This window comes from Crinia signifera, chromosome 3, assembly GCF_055691185.1.
Source record: "Crinia signifera chromosome 3, ASM5569118v1, whole genome shotgun sequence".
NCBI classification, from domain to species: Eukaryota; Metazoa; Chordata; class Amphibia; order Anura; family Myobatrachidae; genus Crinia; species Crinia signifera.
This window is the reverse complement of record NC_139219.1, coordinates 91,919,102-91,943,034: the sequence shown is the minus strand read 5'-3', so window position 1 is coordinate 91,943,034 and position 23,933 is coordinate 91,919,102. Positions and strand designations below refer to the sequence as shown.

The following is a 23,933-nucleotide window of genomic DNA, read 5'->3' as shown; positions in this document are numbered from 1 at the left end:
TATTTGGATAAGGGATACTCAATCTGTAACAGTATTGTGTTCATTAAAGTAGTTACAATGTTTCAAAGTAGTACAGGTTGGGTATCCCTTATCTGAATAAACAAAACTGAAATATTCCGGAAACCTGCACAATGCATCCTTGGGACAGGGGATGCCATAGTAGAGGAATCCAATGTACCTTGTGTATGCCAGAGGACACTGTGGATGTCGAGGAACCATCAGAAGACTGCCAGGGGACCAGGTGAGTATGGTGAAAAAGCATTTCGGATAAGGGATACTCAACCTGTATTACATTCTTAGTTTCCTGCAGTTAGACACTTTAATCCTTCAGTTGTGAGTTTTTTTAGTCTGTAACAAGGTCCACCAAATTTAACAAACAAAGAATAATACAATCACATTTCTTCTTAGTGATCACTGGGTCAGGCTCCTATCATGTACCAATCAGGGCAATTAAAGATTCCTTATTCCAGTGAATTGCAACAATAAGGAATCTGTCATTTTGGGGGCTGGCCGCAAATTCTAAAGAATAGAAACCTAAATATTTTTTTTACACAATTAGTAAACCACCCATAACCAACTAATTCTCTCTTTTCATTTATTATATAAGACATACATAAAATAGCATGATGTCTTCCCAATGAGGATGTTTAATACTGTATCAGTGTCCTGTCCTGCAGGATAGGTGTTGGTATCCAGGACTTTTCACTAAATCTCACTTGTGGATGCAAAACATATTTCATCATGAATACCATAATGTTAATTTATTAGGTCAAAAAATGTAAACATATGCACAATCATACATATTGTATACAAGGATTTATAAAATCATACATGTAATATGTACTGAGAAAAATATGTAAAAGTATAAGTGTAAAATTGGGGTACCCTATTGAGTTATACTAACTCCATCTATAGAACCATGGTGTATTCTTAAGTGTTTATGTATATAAATAGTGGTCGTTTGTAAATTACAATATTGGTCCTTGAAAAATCCAAAGGGCTGTGTTTTTGGTGTTGCTATTAAAATATAGACAGTGGTAGTTTGCTGTCCATAATAGAATCAACAGAATTACCAATGTAGTAGTTTCTTGTCACCATACAGTATTAGTACAGTATGTAGAAGTCTTAGTTGTCTGTAGACATAGCCCAATAGAGCTTAACATGTTTTGCTGGTACAGTAGCTTCCGCTTTATCAGAGGAAACTGAATTTATTATGGATAACAATCTACCAACATGAAACCATTCCTCGGGTTGCAGATGTAAACCTAATTTAGGTTCATATTTAGTTTTTGCCAGGATTGTACAGGTTGAGTATCCCGTATCCAAAATGCTCGGGACCAGGAGAATTTTGGATAACGGATTATTCCGTATTTCGGAATATTTTAATATTTCAATTATGTATTTTGAAGTATCTTGCATGTTTGCTGTATAAACACATAAAATACACACAAATATATTTTATTACCACATAAAATACACACAAATATATTTTATTTGTTCAATAAACAAGGTTTCAAAACATGAAACAAAATTTGTGTACTATCTCAGATATTGAATTTGAATGCCAAGCAATCATTTTCTTGCACATATATAGTGCCAGTTACATATCATGTCACCAGTAGTGCTGTTACAAATGTCCCCAGTGAGTTTTTAGCAAAAAAAATATTTTTTTTTCACTTTCTGGAATGTATGGTTTTTGGAATAATTCGGATAACGGATACTCGGATACGGGATACTCAACCTGTATTAGCTAAAAACTTACTCCATAGAAAGTTGTGTCATTGGGTGATCACAATCCTCTATTTTCTGAGATGAATTATGATGCATAATAAATTCAAGTGCACCTTGGAGGTAAGACAACACAGAAGATTATTGATTACAGTTTTTACTCGGAGAAGTCTATATAAATCTTTTCAAGGAATAACAGACTGATGCTGCAAGATAGATGCTTATGAAAACTACTGTAAACTCTGAATGGACAAATTAGGTGATGAAATTAGTCAAAGAGATAACAAAATGGTAGGGGTTATTCAGATTCGTTCTGTGCCCACCCCCCCCCCCCCCCCACACACACACAGACCTTTTTCCAATTCTCAAAAACTTAAGTCACGCATTTCCAACGTGATCTCAGACATGTCTAACTCATCCTACATAAAACATATGAAGATCCTCCACTTGTGAACAAACATAGACTACAGTAGTCCAACTGCAGGTTCAGACACATCAATGAATGAGCTTCACGATAACAAGCATAGCGTTGCTATATCTACCTATGGAACAGAAAACAGAAGCAGTCTCATTATTTTTCAATCACCCATCATACATCACCCCAGCAGTCTTTTAAAATCTGTCTCGGCATGTCACATGTGTCCATGACTGTTCCTGCTCAGTAGTTTATGTTATGTGCTCCTGATTGGCTTGAATGTTGGGAATCGGCTTTTCCTTTGACTTTGATCCTGCTCTGTATACCCTTACCTTAAGCTTATGTGTATAAATATTTTTTCATTATTATGTTTATTATTTCCAGTATTTTATACCTGGTATTATTGTAATCACCTCTTGGAAAAGGATGGTTACCTTATCCTGCACCAGTAGTGTCATTATGATGATGATGATGATGATTTGTGATAGGCTGTTGTATTGTTTATTTGTTAGATCGAACTTGTGTCCCATTGTCCTTTTATCTTAGGCGGACTCTATCCTGTTTATGCTACTTTTCCATGTATCATCATGTTATTTAAGCCCTGCACTGACTCATTCTTGTTTATGTTACCTTTAAATGTTGTATCATTATGCTTCTATTCTTTGCATTTTGCAACAGAGCTGGGAGTCGGATGTGTGTACATGGATCTACTGCTTCCATTCATTTTTAACAGACTCATTTATTTATTTTGCATAGAACTTACTCAACACCAATTAGGGTGGTGAGGTTTGGTGGGAGGGCTTCTCATATCTGCCCCAAGTGTCATCGGTTTCTGGTATCTGCTAGCCTTTACTGTGGGAGTGTGCTGAAGGTGCAATACTTTAGGGTTCAGGTTCTTCGGTGCTCTCTGACACTGTTATTCCAGCCTCCATTGATACTTCACATTTTTTTTGCCTTGGAATAATAGATAAGGTTACCATAGATTTATTATAGTTTGCACTATGCTATGTATGGTGGCCATGGTCTGCATTGCAAGACTTTGGATGGTCAAAGCTGGTCCTGGTTTTCAAGCTTGGCTGTCTAATGTCACGGTGCAGCATGAGCACTATTTAGACATTGCCTGTAAAGTGGAATCTAAATATGTAAAGATATGGTCCAGGTGGCTCTCCTCAAAGTTTGCTCCACAGATACCACCTGATAAAACTTATTCAATTTACTGCTATTGCAGTAGCTATATGTAACGGTATCTTTTTATGTGTATGTGGAGCTGTATAGCAGATATGATGTTTTTCTCATATTACTTACTTTTGTAATAGTGTGTTAATGATATAATAATAATTATAATATTAATAAATATAATTACTCAATTGAAAAAAATATGTCTGCCCATACAATCTGATTTGGGCTGATTTCACCCGATTCCTATGGATCAGGCCAATATATCGGGTAAAATCTGCAAAAATCGAAGGTGATCAGATCTGATGCGTGTTCCCGTTCACATCAGATGGGATCCTGTTGATTATACTTGCCGCATGGACATGCTGACGCACTGATTGTAAATGTTACTAAATATTGCAGTTGGATAGAATGTCATTCTACTAGTGGTGAGAAATAGGTTCACTTTTGCTAACCACCAATTAATTTGCTGAACAGAGATATAATAAGTGTCCTTAATTGCTTCTCAGACTGATTTTTTATTAACTGATTATAAGAATCCATCTACTGGGCATAACATTATCAATAACTGGTCTGCTTACAAACCTGCTGTAAAAGTCATGCTGCCTGAGCATATATTTGTATTTCACAGTGGCTAACATTGCATCACGTCAAAGAGACATTAGTATTAACACATAGTTTAAAGGTGAGGCAAAGACTTTTTTTCAGCATTCATTAGCATCTTTTATCCTTGTCTTATATGATGAAAATAAATTATACTTACACAGTATCCATGAATTTAGAGAGAAATACTATGATAAAACTTTAATGACCTTTCAATTGAAATGTCTGTTGTTAACAATTTTCACTTTACTCTGTTGACCTATTTGAATTGTTGTTGTAAGAATGCTATTCACATTAAAGGGAATGATATGCAATGTACAGTATGCATTAAAACTGCTGTAGAAACAAAATTTGACAAGTTAGACATGAAACATTCATAAATGGAGGCACATCGCTTGTGGGTGCTGAAAACTGGGCAATGATACCACTGTTGATGATGATGACTATTAGCAGAGTAATCTAGATGCTTCTGATTGGATGCTTGCAAGTGAATCCTCCAAATTTAAATAAATTACATTATTATATAAATGTTACTGTTTGTGAACTGAAATGCAACTAACTAAACATATGCATATAATGTCCTTTTCAAACTTAACTTTTTGGAGCACAATAAAATCCTACTTCTAATTGATCTCAATATGTGTTGTATATCACCAAACCAGAATGTGCCAATCAAATGTCTCCCAAACAACAGCTGCTGTATACAACTGAGACTAAAGGCAGTCACCGTGCTGCCTGTTTTTTTTTTTTTTTGGAAGGGGGGGGGGGGGGCAGCTGCATGAGCTCAAATGCAGCTGCTGCAACCTGAAAAAAATCAGTCATCCCACTACTGGCTTAGCAACTAGGCTGCACATCTGGGGGGGGGGCAGCCGGTAGTGTCTGAGCACTTCCCTGTTGCATTGCAACCCCAGTCTAAGTAGCGACGAGGGGCGGAAACAGACTGATGTGAAATCGACAATGCAGTATTGCGGGGTTGCCTAGCCAGGGGGCAGCCAGTAGTCTGCGAGCACTTTACTGCAAAGCACTTGCACAATAGTGATGCTTCCATGCAACGTGGGGAGGGGCCCGGTGTGCGGGGAGGCCTTGCCCTTTTCTGGCCTACCGCTGGGAGTTGTCATTTTGATCAATTTAGCAATATTACATCTCATGATGAATCAGGCCATTGTTATACAACAGCATGTAAACATATTCAAATTAGTAAATGTTTCAGCTAGATACTAAGACATTTTGTTATTTGAAGTTATAAAAATGCATGTTTTGCATTTTCTTCTTATTAATAACTATATATCATGTTCATGAAAACATTGTTATTCAACAGAATCACAAAACAACAACTCAAAATATATATCTTCTGAAGTGAACTAGCATATTACTGCTAGAAAAAAAATATGTAATGAACAATTTCAATTTAGAGGCAATACATCAAATTTACAAGGCAAATGTGTATTCTACAAGTGTTTGATTTTTGTTTTGCCTGATATTAAACTCAACACATCAAATCAACGTATTTTGATGACACAATAGATGTTATGCTTATAATGAATTTGTGGGTGCATGATGTGTGGAAAATAAAAACGTTTTCCAATTATACTGCCAAATGTAAGCCTTATCTTACTTACTTTCTGTCCATGTACTTTTACATGTAAAATATTTATTTGTGTACACCTCATATATTAGTAATATAGATCTGTCTATTACAGCAAAATGTAAAGTGATGAGGCACTTATTTGTTTCTGTTTAAAAAATTAGCCCATATAATCATGGCAGTAGAGAACCTAGCTGGGCCCAGGTATTTTAAGGGGTGTGGCCTAATTGTTAGAGGCGTGGTCATGCCCCCTTAGAATAAAATACAGAAAGCAATAGCACCTCCATGGCCACACTGCATCCCAGCACGAAGCAGCATGGGCTGGGCTGGGCTGAGAGCTGCTGCAGCTGCTACTGCCAGGTAACAGTTGCCTCAGTGGCCAGCCCTAGCCAACCTCTCTCAGCTCCATTGTATATAATATATACAGGAATGTGTATATATACATATTATATGTGTATATATATATATATATATATATATATATACATATAATATATACAAGACCGGTATATGCCACCTCAGCCTGCAACCTACTCTGCCCCTCTGCTTCCCCCAATTCTGACTAGATGCATTTCCAGTCCTCTACCCTAATAACCCCTGCATGTTCTGCCTGTTCAACCCCTGCTCCTGAATGCCATCTCAATATCCAGAATCCTCATGTGACATAATAATTCAAATCTGGCTATTTATTATCCCAAAGTCACTAGGTGTGTTTGTTGTGAAGAGCCCTTGTACTTCAGTTAAAATGTTGACATCATAAATAGGAATGCCTGAATGCTTGTAGCAGAATGAGAATAATGTTGACATTGAGATTACGTTTAGATTTAGAGTTAAATCTACGGTTTAGAGTCCTGTTTGTTTGGCACTCTGGATAATGGGTGAACGCCGCAGTACCCTCCTAAATAGGTATAGTATACAGACCCCAGGATCAGAAAGGAAAAGCATCACTCCACAGTCTTATGATACTTTTTAAATACAATTTTTTAAAGATCCAATGTCATATATATATATATATATATATATATATATATATATATATATATATAGTGTGGTTGTAGCAGAGTACAAACAGACAGCGGCACTCGATGGGTTTTCAAAACGGTGTATATTGTAACTCTCCAACGTTTCGGGGACTAGCCCCTTTGTCAAGGTGCAGGAACAACAATTTAAGTGCATAAACATCAAACTTAAATAGGGTGACATTACCGTGAGGCCAGTTCACATCTGACACCGGGGAGCCCGCTGCCGGAAGCCGCTGCGACAGGAAGGCGGAAGCCGGATGTCAGATGGTCTGAGCTTTGCGTGTCAGCGTCATAGTGCTGGACCGCAAGCTGTCAGCTCAGTAAGCGGTTCTACGGAAGCGTCTGTCCGGCAAAGTGAAAAAACTGTTATATACAGTATTGCATAAAAATCTATTCTTTCACATCTGTGTCATTTAGGTAAATCTTGTATAAAAGCATTTATTATAAATAGCATTTGTTATAAAAGCCAGTGGTGTTTGTGGTCTGTGGTGAATTGAAGACAGCCGATTGGCTGATATATCGATAGTGACTATTGTGCAAAACATGGTTTATATAACGGCCCATTGAGCATGTGTGTTTGGATAAAGGATGTCTGGATACATATGGAGTGTCATAAATGGCCAGGTTAAGGTCCGTGTGCATGTCATGATATATGTATGGTGTATAGAGTGAATGGAGTGGCACTGTTGATTGTGCCACTAAGGACTCTCTATCAAATAATGGAACAGATTTTCATGTATGAAGAATCTATCTCTGTGTCTATCCATTGGGTGCCATCTGTATCCATATGTCTTTTCTGTAGTGTTGGTATGGTTCAGTCTTCATATGTGAAGGTGGTGAGCCCCACACTTAATGTTGGGACTTCCAGAGCCTAGTCAGTCAAAGTTTGCTGACAAACATGATCTGTCAGCAACATGGATCGGTATATATATATATATCTATATAGATATATATATATATATCTATATAGATATATATATATATATATATATATACATACAGACCAGTCAGGTGCGGCACTCCCAGGAGACATCACAAAAAGCAGACTTTTTTTTGTTATACCAACAGTTCAATGTTTGTACATTGCCATCAATAGACCCCCAAAATCTCTCAAAAACATGCATCTTGCAAGCTCTTAAATTTAGACTGACTTGAATTAAACAAATTGCACTAGATGTATTTAGTCAATTTGTCCACTGCTTATAGTATGCCAGCTAGGCTGACAAATAGTTAATTATATTAGGCATCTTGTCATTAATATTGAATAGTTGTAACGTCTTATTATTTTGTCTACTATTGTTTTCCAGCCGCATAGGAATTGCTGAAATGAGAAAGAGGCAACAGTCACAAAATGAAGAAACCTCTACAGTATCGCAAGCACCTGGTGGGAACCAAAGGCCGAACACTTGCTGTTTTTGTTGGTGCTGTTGTTGCAGCTGCTCATGGTATGTCTTGCAGTAAATTTGGTACCTTATCCAATACAGGTAAATAAAGTTAAACTGTTAATTGACTTTAGCCATGAGATAGCTACAGTCACCTAACTGTGCTCATGCAAGTGGGAGGAGTAGGAATGGAGTAGAAACATGAATCGTGTGCACATCATTTTCAACCACATGGCTGGTTGTTTCATTTAGAACATAGAAGGATATATAAGGAAAAACTCCTGCTAAATCACAATAATATGCACAATTTTATACATTATCTTTAATAAAACTATTGCACCTATCTATTAATTTGTCTTTTGCATCTTAAAAATTGTTCCTTCACAGAAGGAGTGATCATTTGTGGTCTTATTTAATATAATAAATACTGTTATGGTTATTTATATATTCCACAACAATAATTAAATAAGACAACTGTCGGACTGGCCTGACAGCCATGTCCTGTTCTCTGTCTGCTCGACTGAGATTTTGCGGGCGGGATTCAATGTTCCGCCTGCCACGGGTAGAGAAGGGTGCCTGGCCGCAATAAGCGTTTGGGAATTGGCAAGCTGCGTCCGGGAGCTCGTCAATTCCTGTCCATTCTCGGCAGAACGGGCCCGACTGCTTGTGAAGTCAGGCTTGTTCTGCCGAGATCCCCTCTTCAATGCTGTCGAGGAAGACAGCATTGAATAGGGACCGTCGGGAATGGTTGCGGGAGATTGAATATCCCCCTTATCAGGAAAAGACATGCACATTTAAACGCATTTACTGCATATTCAAACATTCTGTCGGATACATCTAAAAATGTATCAGGCTGTATTTAATTAATATAGGCTCTGGGTTGAAGTCAAGAGAAACAAGTGTCTATACGGAAGCCACACAATAGCATTGAGGTAGCATAGAAATGTTGACTGCCACTTTTATTAGGAAATATGGAAGTTGCATTAAGCTATTTTTACAGAACATAATAATGTAATGGATTGTAAAAATTAGATTATTAATGTCTGGATAATTTGGTTATTTATAAATGTGTAAGTCACAAGTGAGAAAAAAATATATAATTCCATACAAACACATAAACAAAATACTAATATAAATTAGAGATGTGCAGGCTCTGATTTACTCTGATTTACTCTGATTTCAAAGCAGGATCTTATTGGCTATCAACTGTAAACAACTGTCATGTGAATAGGGATAGCCAATAAGATCCTGCTTTGAAATCAGAGTATATCTAATTAAATAAAAGGTAATATAATAGAACATAAGAGGTTTACCTCTTTAAAAAACAAGTGAGAATATTATTTTACATAAGTATTCACTTTGCCAATAGTCTGCAACTTAATGATATACTGTACTATAGGAGCCACACTAACAATATTAGTACTTTAAGTGAGACGGATAAATACACATTTAGGCAATCAGAAGCAAATAGCTACTGCCAATGATTATCATAATCATCATCATCATCATCATCATCATCATTGTCACTGCTTCTCATTGCTTTAACATCAGCAAAAGATACAAAGTATATTTTGTGTATTTGTGTCCAGATCTATCTCAGTCTGAATTACATGGTACACCCTTAGTGTAGTTATTATGCCAGTCCCTGAACTTGACACATTCAAGTCTCACAAACATAATGATATAATTGAGCAGTTATGGGGTTAACTGCAGCCATTTCATTTTGTTTTCTGTTTATCCTTTTAAATTTGAATGTCTGCATCAAGCTGTCCAATGCTTTTTTTTTTTTGCTATATAGTATGGCTTGATTTTGTATTTGCACGCATATCATAAGCAATTATATGTAAAAGTTTTTTTTTTTAATGACGTCCCATGCCAAACTGTAGCTAGCAGCAATGTTCATAACCTGTGATTTCTTTAAAGATTTGAAAAAGTCGGTAAATTGACATATTGAACAATAAAGAGAGGGGACATCCTTTTCTTGTTTCTGTGTGCATAGCTATTGGAGTACCACCTGGCCATTGACAATTAAAGATGTGGTAGAAAAAGAATACAAATAATGAATGACCTTGCACAGATAGGGTCAGGCTACAGTCTTAAATACTTTGTGTGTATCAAGACTTAGGGGGGTATTCAATCACCGGCGACCATGTCCCCACGGGGGAGATGGTCGCTGGACCCTATTCAATGCTGTCTTCCCCAACAGCATTGAGCAGGGTTTCTCGGCAGAACAAGCCTGACTTCACTAGCTGTCGGGGTCGTTCTGCCGAGAACAGTCGGGAAGTGACGAGCTGCCGTCTGCAGCTCACCTCTTCCCGGCCGCAACTCATGGCCATGCCCCTTCTCGCTCCCCGGCAGGCGAGACATTGAATCCCACCTGCATGTTCTCGGTCGAGCTGACTGAGAATGGGATAGGCTCATGGCAGTCGAGCAAGCTTGACCGCCGTGACCTAAACATTGAATACCCCCCTAAGTAACAAAATGTTAGATTCCAAAGAGTGAGGCAGCAATTATAGCAGTTGGTATTATTCTCACAGACTGAAGACCATGGACAAAACCCAACTGATTGTGAGTTAACAATCATGAAATATATATTGGAACCTATTGGCCATAATCTGTTAAACAGTTCTGAGAATAGTTTTGAATAAAGAAATGGGTCTGTAGGCATACAATAAAGTCAGATATATTCCTCGCTTTGGAATCAGAGTAATATCAGCATTTTTAAATGATGTATAAGAAAAATTCTTTCTAAAGAATTCACTATACAGCTCAAGTAAAGTAGGGCTAAGCTCACACTGGAGCGTCTTAAAAATGCATTCCCATAAAACCATTACAGCTCAGAGATTTATTTGGTTGCAAATGAATAAGTACCATTTGCAATTCCATTTCTGTTTTGACTACTGACAAAAAATAGTTTCAGGTTTGAGTGAATCTATACTTCCTCCAAAAGTCTGGTATACCAATCATTGTCAATGTTATTTACAGCATACAGCTCATTGTAAAAATGATTAAACTGCCACCGTGGTCCTAATGTGAGTTCTGCTTGTGGCTGGATCTTTAATTGCTGAGATAATTAGATAAATGAGCATTTTCCTAAGTTTTGACATAATTGAGAACAATTTGCCCACTTTGTTGACCCATCTAAATTGCACACCTAAAAGGTTAAGAACCAGTCCATTAATTTCTTGTTTTGGAATTAACACTCCAGTGTTGAATCTGTTGAAGAAATTTTTATATAAATCTGAAGACTGTGCTGCAAAATTTTCTGTAAAAGCCACGACCATCAGTAATGTACTAAATTTCAAGCTGGGATAGTCTCACTTTAAAAGTAAGTGACAACTAGCCACATCCTGGTCATAATAGGGAATTTGGCATGCAAAAAATAAGGATTGGGTAAAACCAACCCTTGTAGATATACTGGAGCTCATACAATCTCACTGGCCAGTAGTGAGAAGGGTAACACTTGGAAGTGCTAATAAATACTAGTTTTATATTATGAACCCATTAACTTATTTATTATCCTGGGACTAAATAGAAAATTACTAGTTAATCAACTCACTCATACACTATTTCAATTTAACACCCACCCGTTCACTCTTTTCTTTCAAGTGGTGCTACTTCTATTTTCATCTAATCATCAGCTTCATTAAACATTTAGCACTAATGCACCAATCACATGCTGTAAATATTTGTTCAGGTGTTGATATTGCAGAGTTATTCATGTACAGTACACTAGCAGATGCCTCAGCCCAGTTACAGGTTTAGTGGATTTTGTTTATTAAAAGGTCGCAGATACAGCCATACGTTACTCACTGTTACATGTACATTGGTTGTACAATGGATCTTTGTGGTCTTATACAGCTCACAAGCTAGTGAGTGTTTTCCGCAAATGGATAACGGTGCAGAGATGCTGCTGTATATTAGGTATTGACCAGGTGTCTCATTGGAGCTAAACAAGAGACCTCTGTCTCTCATCATGTGTTGCTACATATAATAAACAAGATGGCCCCAGCATATGCACACAGAGACGATGTCGTTGGAATTCTGATGTCATCTAATCTGGAAGTATGGTCTGGAGAGTTCATGGGAAGCCAGCGGTGCTGGGGAATGTGGATGGGTCTGTTGATATTACATGGTCTGTTGTTATCACATGTTTTTACCTGTATGTTAGTCATTTTATTCTTTTGAAGTAGAGTTGTGTCTTAAACATGCTACACTACTGTGTACCTTTGTTCTTCTAGTCTTTTATCATTTACAGAACTGGCTTTTGGTGTGGAAATATGGATGGAGAGCTATCAATGAATTCTTTCCAGTACATATTTTTCAAACTAATATCTTTGCAAAAATTGTGAGAACACTAAGGTCACAATTTGTGAGTATCATTTCCAATGTTTCATGAATTACAACATTTTATCAAATTAAATAAAAAGTTGGCATTGATGCCCACATGTTGTGACCTTTGTGTTCTCATTTGGAGAAGCTGATTACTAATTGAGAATTGCAGCTCTTACCAAGGACACATGTTATTATTGGATCAAGCGCACTTGGTTGTTTATACAGGAAAGTGCCGGTCATTCATACCCAGGAGCTGGCTGGCAACTTTTAGCCTGGGGGGCAAGTCCAGAGCACTGGCCCATAAGTAACAGCGCATCGTTAAATTTAGGTTTTGCGGTTTAAAAATATGTATTAAAAAAAAACATGTAAAAAAAAAAACAATAATAGGACACCACAGGCTGCTCCCCTGTATAATATCAGGACATCACCGGCTACTCCCCGTCTTATAATAATAACAGGACAACACAGGCTGCTCCCCGTCTTATAATAATAATAGGACCACACAGGCTGCTCCCCTGTATAATAATAGTACCCCCACAGGCTGCTCCTTCTGTATAATAATGGGACGCCCACAGGCTGCTACTCCTGTATAATAAAAGTACACCACAGGCTGCTCCCCCTGTATAATAGGACACAACAGGCTGCTCCCCCTGTCTTATAATAATAACAGGACCCCACAGGCTGCTCCCCCTGTATAATAAAAATACATCACAGGCTGTTCCCCCTTTATAATAACAGGACACAACAGGCTGCTACCCCTGTATAACATGACCCCACAGGCTGCTCCCCTTGTATAATAATAACGGGACCACCACAGGCTGCTCCCCCTGTATAATAAAAATACATCACAGGCTGCTCCCCCTTTATAATAACATGACCCCACAGGCTGCTCCCCCTGTATTATAATAATAATAATAATAACAACAACAATAACGGGACCCCCACAGGCTGCTCCCCCTGTATATAACGGGACCCCACAGGCTGCTCCCCCTGTATAAAAATAACGGGACCCCCACAGGCTGCTCCCCCTGTATAATAACAGGACCCCCACAGGCTGCTCCCCCTGTATATAACGGGACCCCACAGGCTGCTCCCCCTGTATAAAAATAACGGGACCCCCACAGGCTGCTCCCCCTGTATAATAACAGGACCCCCATAGGCTGCTCCCCCTGTATATAACGGGACCCCCACAGGCTGCTCCCCCCTGTGTAATAATAACAGGACCCCCACAGGCTGCTCCCCCTGTATAATAAAAATACATCACAGGCTGCTCCCCCTTTATAATAACAGGACACAACAGGCTGCTCCCCCTGTATATAACCAGACCCTCCCTGTATATAACGGGACCCCCACAGGCTGCTCCCCCTGTATAAAAATAACGGGACCCCCACAGGCTGCTCCCCCTGTATAATAACAGGACCCCCACAGGCTGCACCCCCTGTATATAACGGGACCCCCACAGGCTGCTCTCCCTGTGTAATAATAACAGGACCCCCACAGGCTGCTCCCCCTGTATATAACAGGACCCCCACAGGCTGCTCCCCCTGTATAATAAAAATACATCACAGGCTGCTCCCCCTTTATAATAACATGACCCCACAGGCTGCTCCCCTTGTATAATAATAACGGGACCACCACAGGCTGCTCCCCCTGTATAATAAAAATACATCACAGGCTGCTCCCCCTTTATAATAACATGACCCCACAGGCTGCTCCCCCTGTATTATAATAATAATAACAACAATAACGGGACCCCCACAGGCTGCTCCCCCTGTATATAACGGGACCCCACAGGCTGCTCCCCCTGTATAAAAATAACGGGACCCCCACAGGCTGCTCCCCCTGTATAATAACAGGACCCCCACAGGCTGCTCCCCCTGTATATAACGGGACCCCACAGGCTGCTCCCCCTGTATAAAAATAACGGGACCCCCACAGGCTGCTCCCCCTGTATAATAACAGGACCCCCATAGGCTGCTCCCCCTGTATATAACGGGACCCCCACAGGCTGCTTCCCCCTGTGTAATAATAACAGGACCCCCACAGGCTGCTCCCCCTGTATATAACAGGACCCCCACAGGCTGCTCCCCCCTGTGTAATAATAACAGGACCCCCACAGGCTGCTCCCCCTGTATAATAAAAATACATCACAGGCTGCTCCCCCTTTATAATAACAGGACACAACAGGCTGCTCCCCCTGTATATAACCAGACCCCCCCTGTATATAACGGGACCCCCACAGGCTGCTCCCCCTGTATAAAAATAACGGGACCCCCACAGGCTGCTCCCCCTGTATAATAACAGGACCCCCACAGGCTGCACCCCCTGTATATAACGGGACCCCCACAGGCTGCTCCCCCTGTGTAATAATAACAGGACCCCCACAGGCTGCTCCCCCTGTATATAACAGGACCCCCACAGGCTGCTCCCCCTGTATAATAAAAATACATCACAGGCTGTTCCGCCTTTATAATAACAGGACACAACAGGCTGCTACCCCTGTATAACATGACCCCACAGGCTGCTCCCCTTGTATAATAATAACGGGACCACCACAGGCTGCTCCCCCTGTATAATAAAAATACATCACAGGCTGCTCCCCCTTTATAATAACATGACCCCACAGGCTGCTCCCCCTGTATTATAATAATAATAACAACAACAACAATAACGGGACCCCAACAGGCTGCTCCCCCTGTATATAACGGGACCCCAATGGCTGCTCCCCCTGTATAAAAATAACGGGACGCCCACAGGCTGCTCCCCCTGTATAATAACAGGACCCCCACAGGCTGCTCCCCCTGTATATAACAGGACCCCACAGGCTGCTCCCCCTGTATAAAAATAACGGGACCCCCACAGGCTGCTCCCCCTGTATAATAACAGGACCCCCATAGGCTGCTCCCCCTGTATATAACGGGACCCCCACAGGCTGCTTCCCCCTGTGTAATAATAACAGGACCCCCACAGGCTGCTCCCCCTGTATATAACAGGACCCCCACAGGCTGCTCCCCCCTGTGTAATAATAACAGGACCCCCACAGGCTGCTCCCCCTGTATAATAAAAATACATCACAGGCTGCTCCCCCTTTATAATAACAGGACACAACAGGCTGCTCCCCCTGTATATAACCAGACCCCCCTGTATATAACAGGACCCCCACAGGCTGCTCCCCCTGTATAAAAATAACGGGACCCCCACAGGCTGCTCCCCCTGTATAATAACAGGACCCCCACAGGCTGCTCCCCCTGTATATAACGGGACCCCCACAGGCTGCTCCCCCCTGTGTAATAATAACAGGACCCCCACAGGCTGCTCCCCCTGTATATAACAGGACCCCCACAGGCTGCTCCCCCCTGTGTAATAATAAAAGGACCCCCACAGGCTGCTCCCCCTTTATAATAAAAATACATCACAGGCTGCTCCCCCTTTATAATAACATGACCCCACAGGCTGCTCCCCCTGTATACTATTAATAATGATAACGGGACCCCCACAGGCTGCTCCCCTTGTATAATAATGGGACCCCCAAAGGCTGCTCCCCCTTAGAATAATAACTGGACCCCCACAGGCTGCTCCCCCTTAGAATAATAACTGGACCCGCACAGGCTGCTCCCCCCTGTATAATAACTGGACCCCCACAGGCTGCTCCCCCTATATAATAACTGAACCTTACAGGCTACTCAGCCTGTACAGTCCCACTCCCTCTTACCTTGATGCCAGACAGTGAGGCAGGCTGCAGCATAGGAAACTAGGTGGAACGCACAGGCAGGAAGTAGGTGCAACACACAGAGTCTCTGTAGTGGCCTCCTGCACTAGACATGTCCTCAGTGCAGGAGGTCGGCGGCCATGTTTTTGGAGACTAGTCGGAAACTGGTCAGCCTGGCTGCAGCAGCAGCCTCAGAACAATGGCGGCCCGCACATAAAACGATTCAGCGGCCCGGGGGGCACATGGCACCCTGCCCCCCGGCCCAGCCCGCCCCTGTTCATACCTAGTGCATACAGAAAAAATGTAGTGTGGATCATGTTTGAGTCACCCTTGTGTGTATATATATATATATATATATATATATATATATATATATATGTTAAGCACTGTGGAACCCTTGTGGCACCATATAAATAAATAATACTAATAATAATAAACCACACATTAAGCACTTTTCACGGCCCTGCTATTTACAAGATCAGACCCTTTCTCACCCAGGATGCTATACCTTCATCCACAAACTCATCATCTCCTCCTTTCTGGTCTCCCTAACAAACTAATCTCTTCCCTCCAATCCATCCTCAATGCTGCTGCCTGGCTCATCTTCCTTTCCAAACATACTATGTCTACCTCCTCTCTCCTACAAGCCCTACACTGGCTCCCCTTCCCCTTCAGAATTAAATTCAAGCTCCTCACACTCTCTTACAAAGCCCTCACCAATTCCTCTCCAACTTACATATCTGCCCTTATCTCTATTTACAATACCGCCCAGGGGCGAAACTACCGCCTGTGCAGCCAGAGCATTGCACTGAGGCCCATCGCAGCGATGGGGCCCACAGCTGACACCATGGTCATCCTCTATAATATTGAATTACAGATTATTTGATACACTGCACTGTGAGCGGATGCAGCCCCTTCACTGCCGTGGGGGCCATAGCAAGGAAAGGGAAAAGAGTAGGAGAAGAGGAGGGTGACCACTTCCTTTTCCTGGCCCTCCTGTCACCTCCCCTACTCTTCTTTGCTCCTCTGTCCTGGCCTTGGGTGGAGGCTGCAGCGCTGCCTGGCTGTGACGCTACTTCTGATCACACTCTCAGGGCTACGATCGGCCCTGCCCCCTGCAGCTTCTGCTCCAGTTCTCCCTGCTTCCTACCTCCTTGCATGCAGGAGTCAGGAGCAGTCTGCCCCAGCTTAATCATGTGGTGCCAGCAACCTGTCTATCAGACCTCATGGACCGAAAACCACAGTTAGAGATTGGCTGTAGTACTGCGAGTTCCGATTGCATCAAAAGTGCGCACCATATTTGAAATGTTTGTTGGAGCCTTGGAGGGGACACCAGGAGCGAAGCAGAAGTGTACTCTCCATTTAGTTGTACCCCTCTCCCACTCTCTCCATAGTAGCATCTGCTCTGCTCTCCTCCTCTCCCTGCAGCAGCAGTAAATGCTGGGCTGGCCCTTATATCAAAATGTAAGTGGCACTTTTGGGGGCATTGCTTAAGGAGCACTACTAGTGGCATTTTGTGGGGACATTAAGTATAGCTTAATTTGTGGCATCATGTGTAATGGGCATTACAGTGTGCAGCATGAAGTGTAATGGGCAATTCGGTCTGTAGCATCATGTGTAATGGACACTACAGTGTGTCATGACACAATTCTTTACCTTTGGAACATCTCGCCAACTGTCACCCTCTACCTCCTCCAAGATTTTGGCTGTTGTGTATCTTACAATATCTCTGGAATTCTTGCTCTTCCCTCTCAGACTCTCCAGCTCCCTACAGAACTTTAAACAGGCTCCCAAAACCCACTTCTTCATTAAACCCAGCCATCGCTCATCCGAACCTGCTGTTTATACTCACTTCTAACCTTTCTGTGTCACTCCTGGCAATCTGCCCTCCCCATTAGAATGTAAGCTTTCATAAGCGGGCCCTCAGTACTTTTTCTCTCGTGTATATATAAAATACCCCAAAACTGCGCCAATAGAATTTAAGCTGCACCTCTGAAAGATCCACTGTTAGATGGGACCCAGAATTTTAGAGATGAAAAAAGGGAACTTATAGAGATAATCACAACATGTAAAATGACAATCTTTTTTAATAGTAAAAAGTGCCCTATGGGCAAGAACAATATACACAATAAAAATTATGTTCAACACAATAATAGTGAATAATCGGACTGATGTTCAAACTTCCAATCACAGAGAAGTAAGGGTTCACACACTCTTATCTATCTCAGGTGGGGTGCCTGGTCTGCCAATAACATTTATCATATCAAATCATAGGGAGGTATTGCATCCTCCAATGACAGACCAGCACTCCCAAGTAAGGTTTCATAATCCACAAGTTTTAATCACATTGGTGGTTCAAATTAAATTATACCATCACCGTTCAAAGGCAGCAGCTGAAAACAGCAGTAGAAAGATCATACAAAGCCCTATTCTTAGGGCCCCTGTATGATGGGCCCCTTATAAATTACTTTAAACTTCTTAGTAAATAACTGTTAAAACTAGGTTTAAGTCTTGAACTAGTGGTTACATAATTCTGGTACAATGTGCTAACATTTATTAATCAACCATTCCAGACACACTTTCAACTTTAACCCATTCCTTATTTGCTCATTTTGATATATGGGAAGAACATAGGGCCTTATTCTAGTTCATTCTTTCTGACAAAATCCTTCTTAGATGGGCAAAACCATGTGCACTGCAGGGGGGCAGATGTAAAATGTGCAGAGAGAATTAGATTTGGGTGAGTTATTTTAATTCTGTGCAGGTTAAATACTGGCTGCTTTATTTTTACACTGCAATATAGATCTCACTTTGAAGTAAAACCCCACCCAAATCTAATTCTCTCTGCACAAGTTACATCTGCCCCTCTTCAGTGCAAATGGTTTTGTCCATCTAAGAAGGATTTTGTCAGAAAGAGTGAACTAGAATAAGGCCCACAGTTCTATTAAACATATTGTTCCCATACTTAATGTTATAGTAACCCTAGGTAAGAAAATGATCCTAGACAAATGGATATATAAAAGGAAGGATTATTCAGCATGGCCTCTATAGAGGTTATGGGTATAAATCTACAGCATATGACCAGGTCAGCAATTATCAACCCGACCACATATTAGAAATTCAATCGCCTTTACTGGGACAATTAGTTTAAAAATACTCCTTATGCCTTTTTTTTTCAATGTATCACAGCTTTCATCATACAATACATAACAATACGTGAATATGTTCAGAGACAGTGCAATTAACATTCCTTCATTTCCTTCAGTCAGAAATAGGGGGGGGGAAGTTGGAATGTAAATGTAAGCTTTGGAAGCAATCTCCAGTGCATTGACCTATAATAAACATGTATTTAAAAGTGACAATAATTGCACTTGCTGAATGAGTGACAACAGTATTAGGAGTGTTGTGAACATAAACCATCACCCTGTCATGAGACTGTCATGCTAAAAATACTTCTAAAGAATTAACACTACATTTATTTCAGGAATGTTGCTTAATAACTAATGCCTGAAGTAACAATTTAATATGCAGATGAGTTGAAAGTTACAGCATGTGTCTTTGCTGCCGAAAAAAAAAAAATACCATAAACATGAAATATAATTCTAGTTACTCTTTGAAGTTGGTAATATTCATGCTAAATTACTATATATTGTATTAATGTTGTTTGTGTTGATAAACTTGAATTTAAAATGACTTTGAAGGTTATATGACACCGTCACCAGTTTAATATCCACTAAAATAGGTTCCGGTACTTGTTTAGTTTCACGGCGGCAGCATGGCCGCCGTAAACTTCCGGGTACGGCGCTCACCAAACTATCTAAATAAACGAAATTAACTCTATGCCAACGTAGATAGTTCATACCCCCTACTATCCATGTTGGCATAGAGTTGATTTTAGATAGCATGGCGAGCGCAGCAAGCCACCGAGCCCGCAGCGTGGGCCAGCAAAGTGAGCCCCGCAAGGGGACTCAGACGCATGGCCATGCTGCCGCTGTGAAACTAAACAGGTACCTAGGTTCCTTTGACCATGAGGTAACATTTACATGATAAGCTTTATATGATAAAAAAATATTCAAGTAGTATTTATACTTTTTGTATCACTCTTTTAAACAATAATTCATTTTGAAAACACCAGAAATACTATAGCAATAGTACCTAAAATTATCAATTAATTTGTTTCACTTTAGAGGTGTCTAAGGCCATGGTCTGATGGATGGCTAGTTGTCATATTTAAAATATTTTCCAGCTGGGGATTAGCAAAATTAGTAATTATAAGTGGTTATACATATTGGGAGAGAAAGCCAGGCACATCATTACAATCAGCATAGCTGCTGCATGGGCAAGGGATGTGCTCTGATTGGTTCTCCCTTTCTCAGAACTAGCAATCTTTGCTGTTGCCTAGCAGCAGTCTAGTAGAGATGATGAAGGAGTTCCTGGTGAAGGAAGGCTGTGAAGCAGTGCCTATACACAAAGTTATTTGTTACTGACACTATGATGTCATGTCATGACATCATGGCTGCTTGAAATATTCAGTTTTTTACAATATTTATTATTTTATTATTTTGGATAAGGAAGACTCAACCTGTACATTCAAGCAAATAAAGAATAATTACTCACTCTCTACATGCAGCAATTAGTATTTGGGGACCCCATACATTTCTTAATAAATAACTTTTAAAGGTAGAAAAGTACATTAACTTTTTCTTCAGCATCAATAAGCTGAATACTACTTTAAATGTACAAAAATTACATATCTACATATCTAATAACACAAAAATGGGGATGTACTGTAACTATGACATGATGACACAATGAAAAGCAGAGAATAATTTCAAAGTACTGTAAGTTAATAAATTGAAACTGAATTGAATCATACACTAAATAAAATACTCACTGTATAATTATTGCCATAGCATCTATGTTTTCATCTATATTTCAAAATGTACCATACAATTGTATAAGTAATAATTCAGTACTTAATTAATGTACAGGTTGAGTATCCCCTATCCGAAATGCTCGGGACCACGAGCATTCCGGATAGGGGAATTTTCCGGTTTTTGGAATAAATTTTTGTAGCCATACTTACCTGTCCCCTGAAGGTGTCCGGTGGTCCCTCGGCGTCCGCGCAGTCCCCGGGCGTCCACAGCAGGCCTCCGGCATCTTCTCCTGGTCTCCAGCGGTCCCAGGAATGCATTGCGCGAGTGTGCGCGCGCACCGGTGACGTCACCGGCGCGCGCGCACACTCGCGCAATGCATTCCTGGGACCGCTGGAGACCCTGGAGAAGATGCCGGAGGCCTGCTGTGGACGCCCTGGGACTTGGTAAGTATGAAAAGAGGGTTAGGGGGGGGTTAAAAAAATAAATAAAAAAAATTCGAATGATTCTAAAAACCACGGTTTTTGGAATAATTCGGATAGGGGATGCACGGATAGGGGATGCACGGATAGGGGATACTCAACCTGTATTAAGTTCCGTGTAGGAGAATTGGCCAGAACAATGGCTAGCAACCACAGACATATGGGGGGAAATTTACTAAAGGAAATTTGTAAAAAAAATAGGTGTATTTGTATCCAGAAATACACTTATTTTTGACAATTACTATCCCGAAAATACGGCAATTTGTATTTGTATTGATAGCACATCAATACGAATACGAATTGCTGTATTTTCGGGAAAGTAATTGTCAAAAATAAGTGTATTTCTGGATACAAATACACCTTATTTTTTACAAATTTCCTTTAGTAAATTTCCCCCATACTTTCTTGATCTTTCATGGTTAAGCTCCAAACAATAAATTTAGAGAACTGCTTTATATCACATGAATATGATAGTGAGCTAAATATAGATCTGTTAACATATACAGTATAAAGTATGCACTTTATAGTTGTTTAGGGATGTATTGGTTTATTTTCCTGATTACAAAAATATATACCTAGAAATATTATAACATGACAGCGTTATCATCCGTTGGGCAACCAATCAGATTATGTCTATTCTTTTCTAAAAGGTGCTAAATAAATGAGTAGATTCTAATTGGTTACCCATAGAAATATCCCATCTTCAATAGAACTCTCACCTTAGTAAATACACCCCCTAATAGTTTTTTCTTAAAAATTAAATAAGTGTGAAAGTATTTTGGGAATGCAGTAATGAGGGCATAAGTCAATTGGTCAACAGGCAAAATGTTGACACATGAAAAAAGGTCGACATGCATTAGGACACCATGGCCAAAAGGTCAATTGGTCAACAGGTAAAACGTTGACACATGAAAAAAGGTCGACATGCATTAGGTCACCATGGCCAAAAGGTCGAGCCATAGGTTGACATGCAAATGGACGACATGAGTTTTTTATGTTTTTCTTTTTAAAAAAAGAGGTATTTTTTTCATACTTAATTGTCCACGTGGGCATAGGGGGATAATATAATAGTGTGCCAGGCACTGTGCCTTAAGCATGAGGATGCGTAACGATGTGGTACATGTTGACTTGTTGACATAGACACCAAAAAACACGAAAATCTCATGTCGACAATTTTCACGTCGACAATTTTCATCTCGACCTATTGCTTATGTTGACCTAAAGTATGGTGACCTTTTTATGCGTCGACCTTTTGCCCGTCGATCTATAGTGGTCGACATTAACTGTTGACCTAATTACTGTCGACCTTATGATCCATATCCTTATTTTGGTTGAAGACATCTTACATTTTTAGCGTTCAGCTCTATATTCGAGGATACTGTCTAGCCCCTTCACATTGCAGTTTTAACACGGCACTGCTTTAAAACGGTACCAGCTGCAATATGAAAGCTCCACAATCAATTTACCGGTTGCAAAAACCTGCTTTAAACTCATTTTTGTAAACGTTTTTTTTAAATGGGTCAAAATCCAGTTAAACCCCTTTCATATTGCATGTTGTAAATGTATATTGCACTTTCAATACCATTTTTGTACCTTCAGATTCAACCCGTTTCACCCATAGAAAGCCATACAATGTCATTTTAAATGTTTTTTTCCTGCTTGTGGGCGGGGATCAAGTGTGGTTATCATTTGTAGCAAATACCGTTTCTGAGCTGTTCAAACTGCAGGGAAAACGGCTCAGAAACGTGTAGGATCCTGCTTTTAACACGTTTCAAAATACCGGTATTCTGTAACCGGTAAATTGCCAATGGAGCTTTCACACTGCAGCTGTACCCGTTTTAAAACAGTAAAAAAAAACGGCAATGTGCCGTGTTAAAGCTGCAATGTGAAAGGGGTATAAGTGTCACTCAAAGCTCTATTCATTTCCAGCATTATTTGTCCATCCTCTCTATTTCTAGTACATATGTCCTCATCATGACTTATGCTGACCGTACTGTATATTGTTTATTTACTCTCACACATGAGCTTCTGACCTGCATATGTGCTATTTATGTTTGTTCATGCATGACACAATTTTATCTGTACCTCATGTTGTCATCATGCATGTATCTTAGTCATGTATGTTCTATTAAACTTAATCATATTCTCACACTGGGGCAGATGTATCAGTAATCTTTTAACGTTTGTTAAATAACGAGTCCCGCTTCTCCTGCATAACGAGGAGAAGCGGGCACTCGTTATGGGGAGATGTATTAACATCCCCCAAGCCGATAAGGAGAGCCGTTATGCCCAGCGTTAACGGCTCTCCTTATCGGCTCCGTCGCCGCCCCGCACATGCGCACTCGCCGTCGCCCCCCCTGCCCGGCTTACTGGGCATGCGCGAGATCTCGCAAAAAACGCGAGATCTCCAGCGCAGCCCTAGCCAGAAGCAGGGCTAGCGTTGTCCCCACAGTGGGGGATAGGACAACGCTAGCCCTGAGCTGGCGAAGCGGCCGGGGCGAATTAACGCCTTGAAGGCTGTTAATACATCGCCCCGGCCGTTAATCCCTGGGGGGGATTGCAGGGACAGCCCGCCGAGCGTAACTCGGCGGGCTGTCACTAGCGCACGTTAGGTGCGCTAGT

General features: G+C 40.7%; 1 protein-coding gene across 5 annotated transcripts in view; it reads left to right on the top strand.

The window, feature by feature from the left end:
* Nucleotides 1-23,933, top strand: part of RGS17 (regulator of G protein signaling 17) — an 85,259-nt gene that overhangs the window by 44,109 nt on the left and 17,217 nt on the right. For 2 of the 5 annotated variants that reach the window (XM_083176209.1, XM_083176208.1), the window contains exon 2: nt 7,837-7,974. In XM_083176209.1, the coding sequence (XP_083032335.1) occupies nt 7,856-7,974 (119 nt within the window). In that variant the 5' untranslated portion in view covers nt 7,837-7,855. Of the gene's footprint in view, nt 1-7,836; nt 8,014-23,933 lie in introns of those variants that run through there. The other 3 variants (XM_083176212.1, XM_083176210.1, XM_083176211.1) reach the window with 2 other exon arrangements.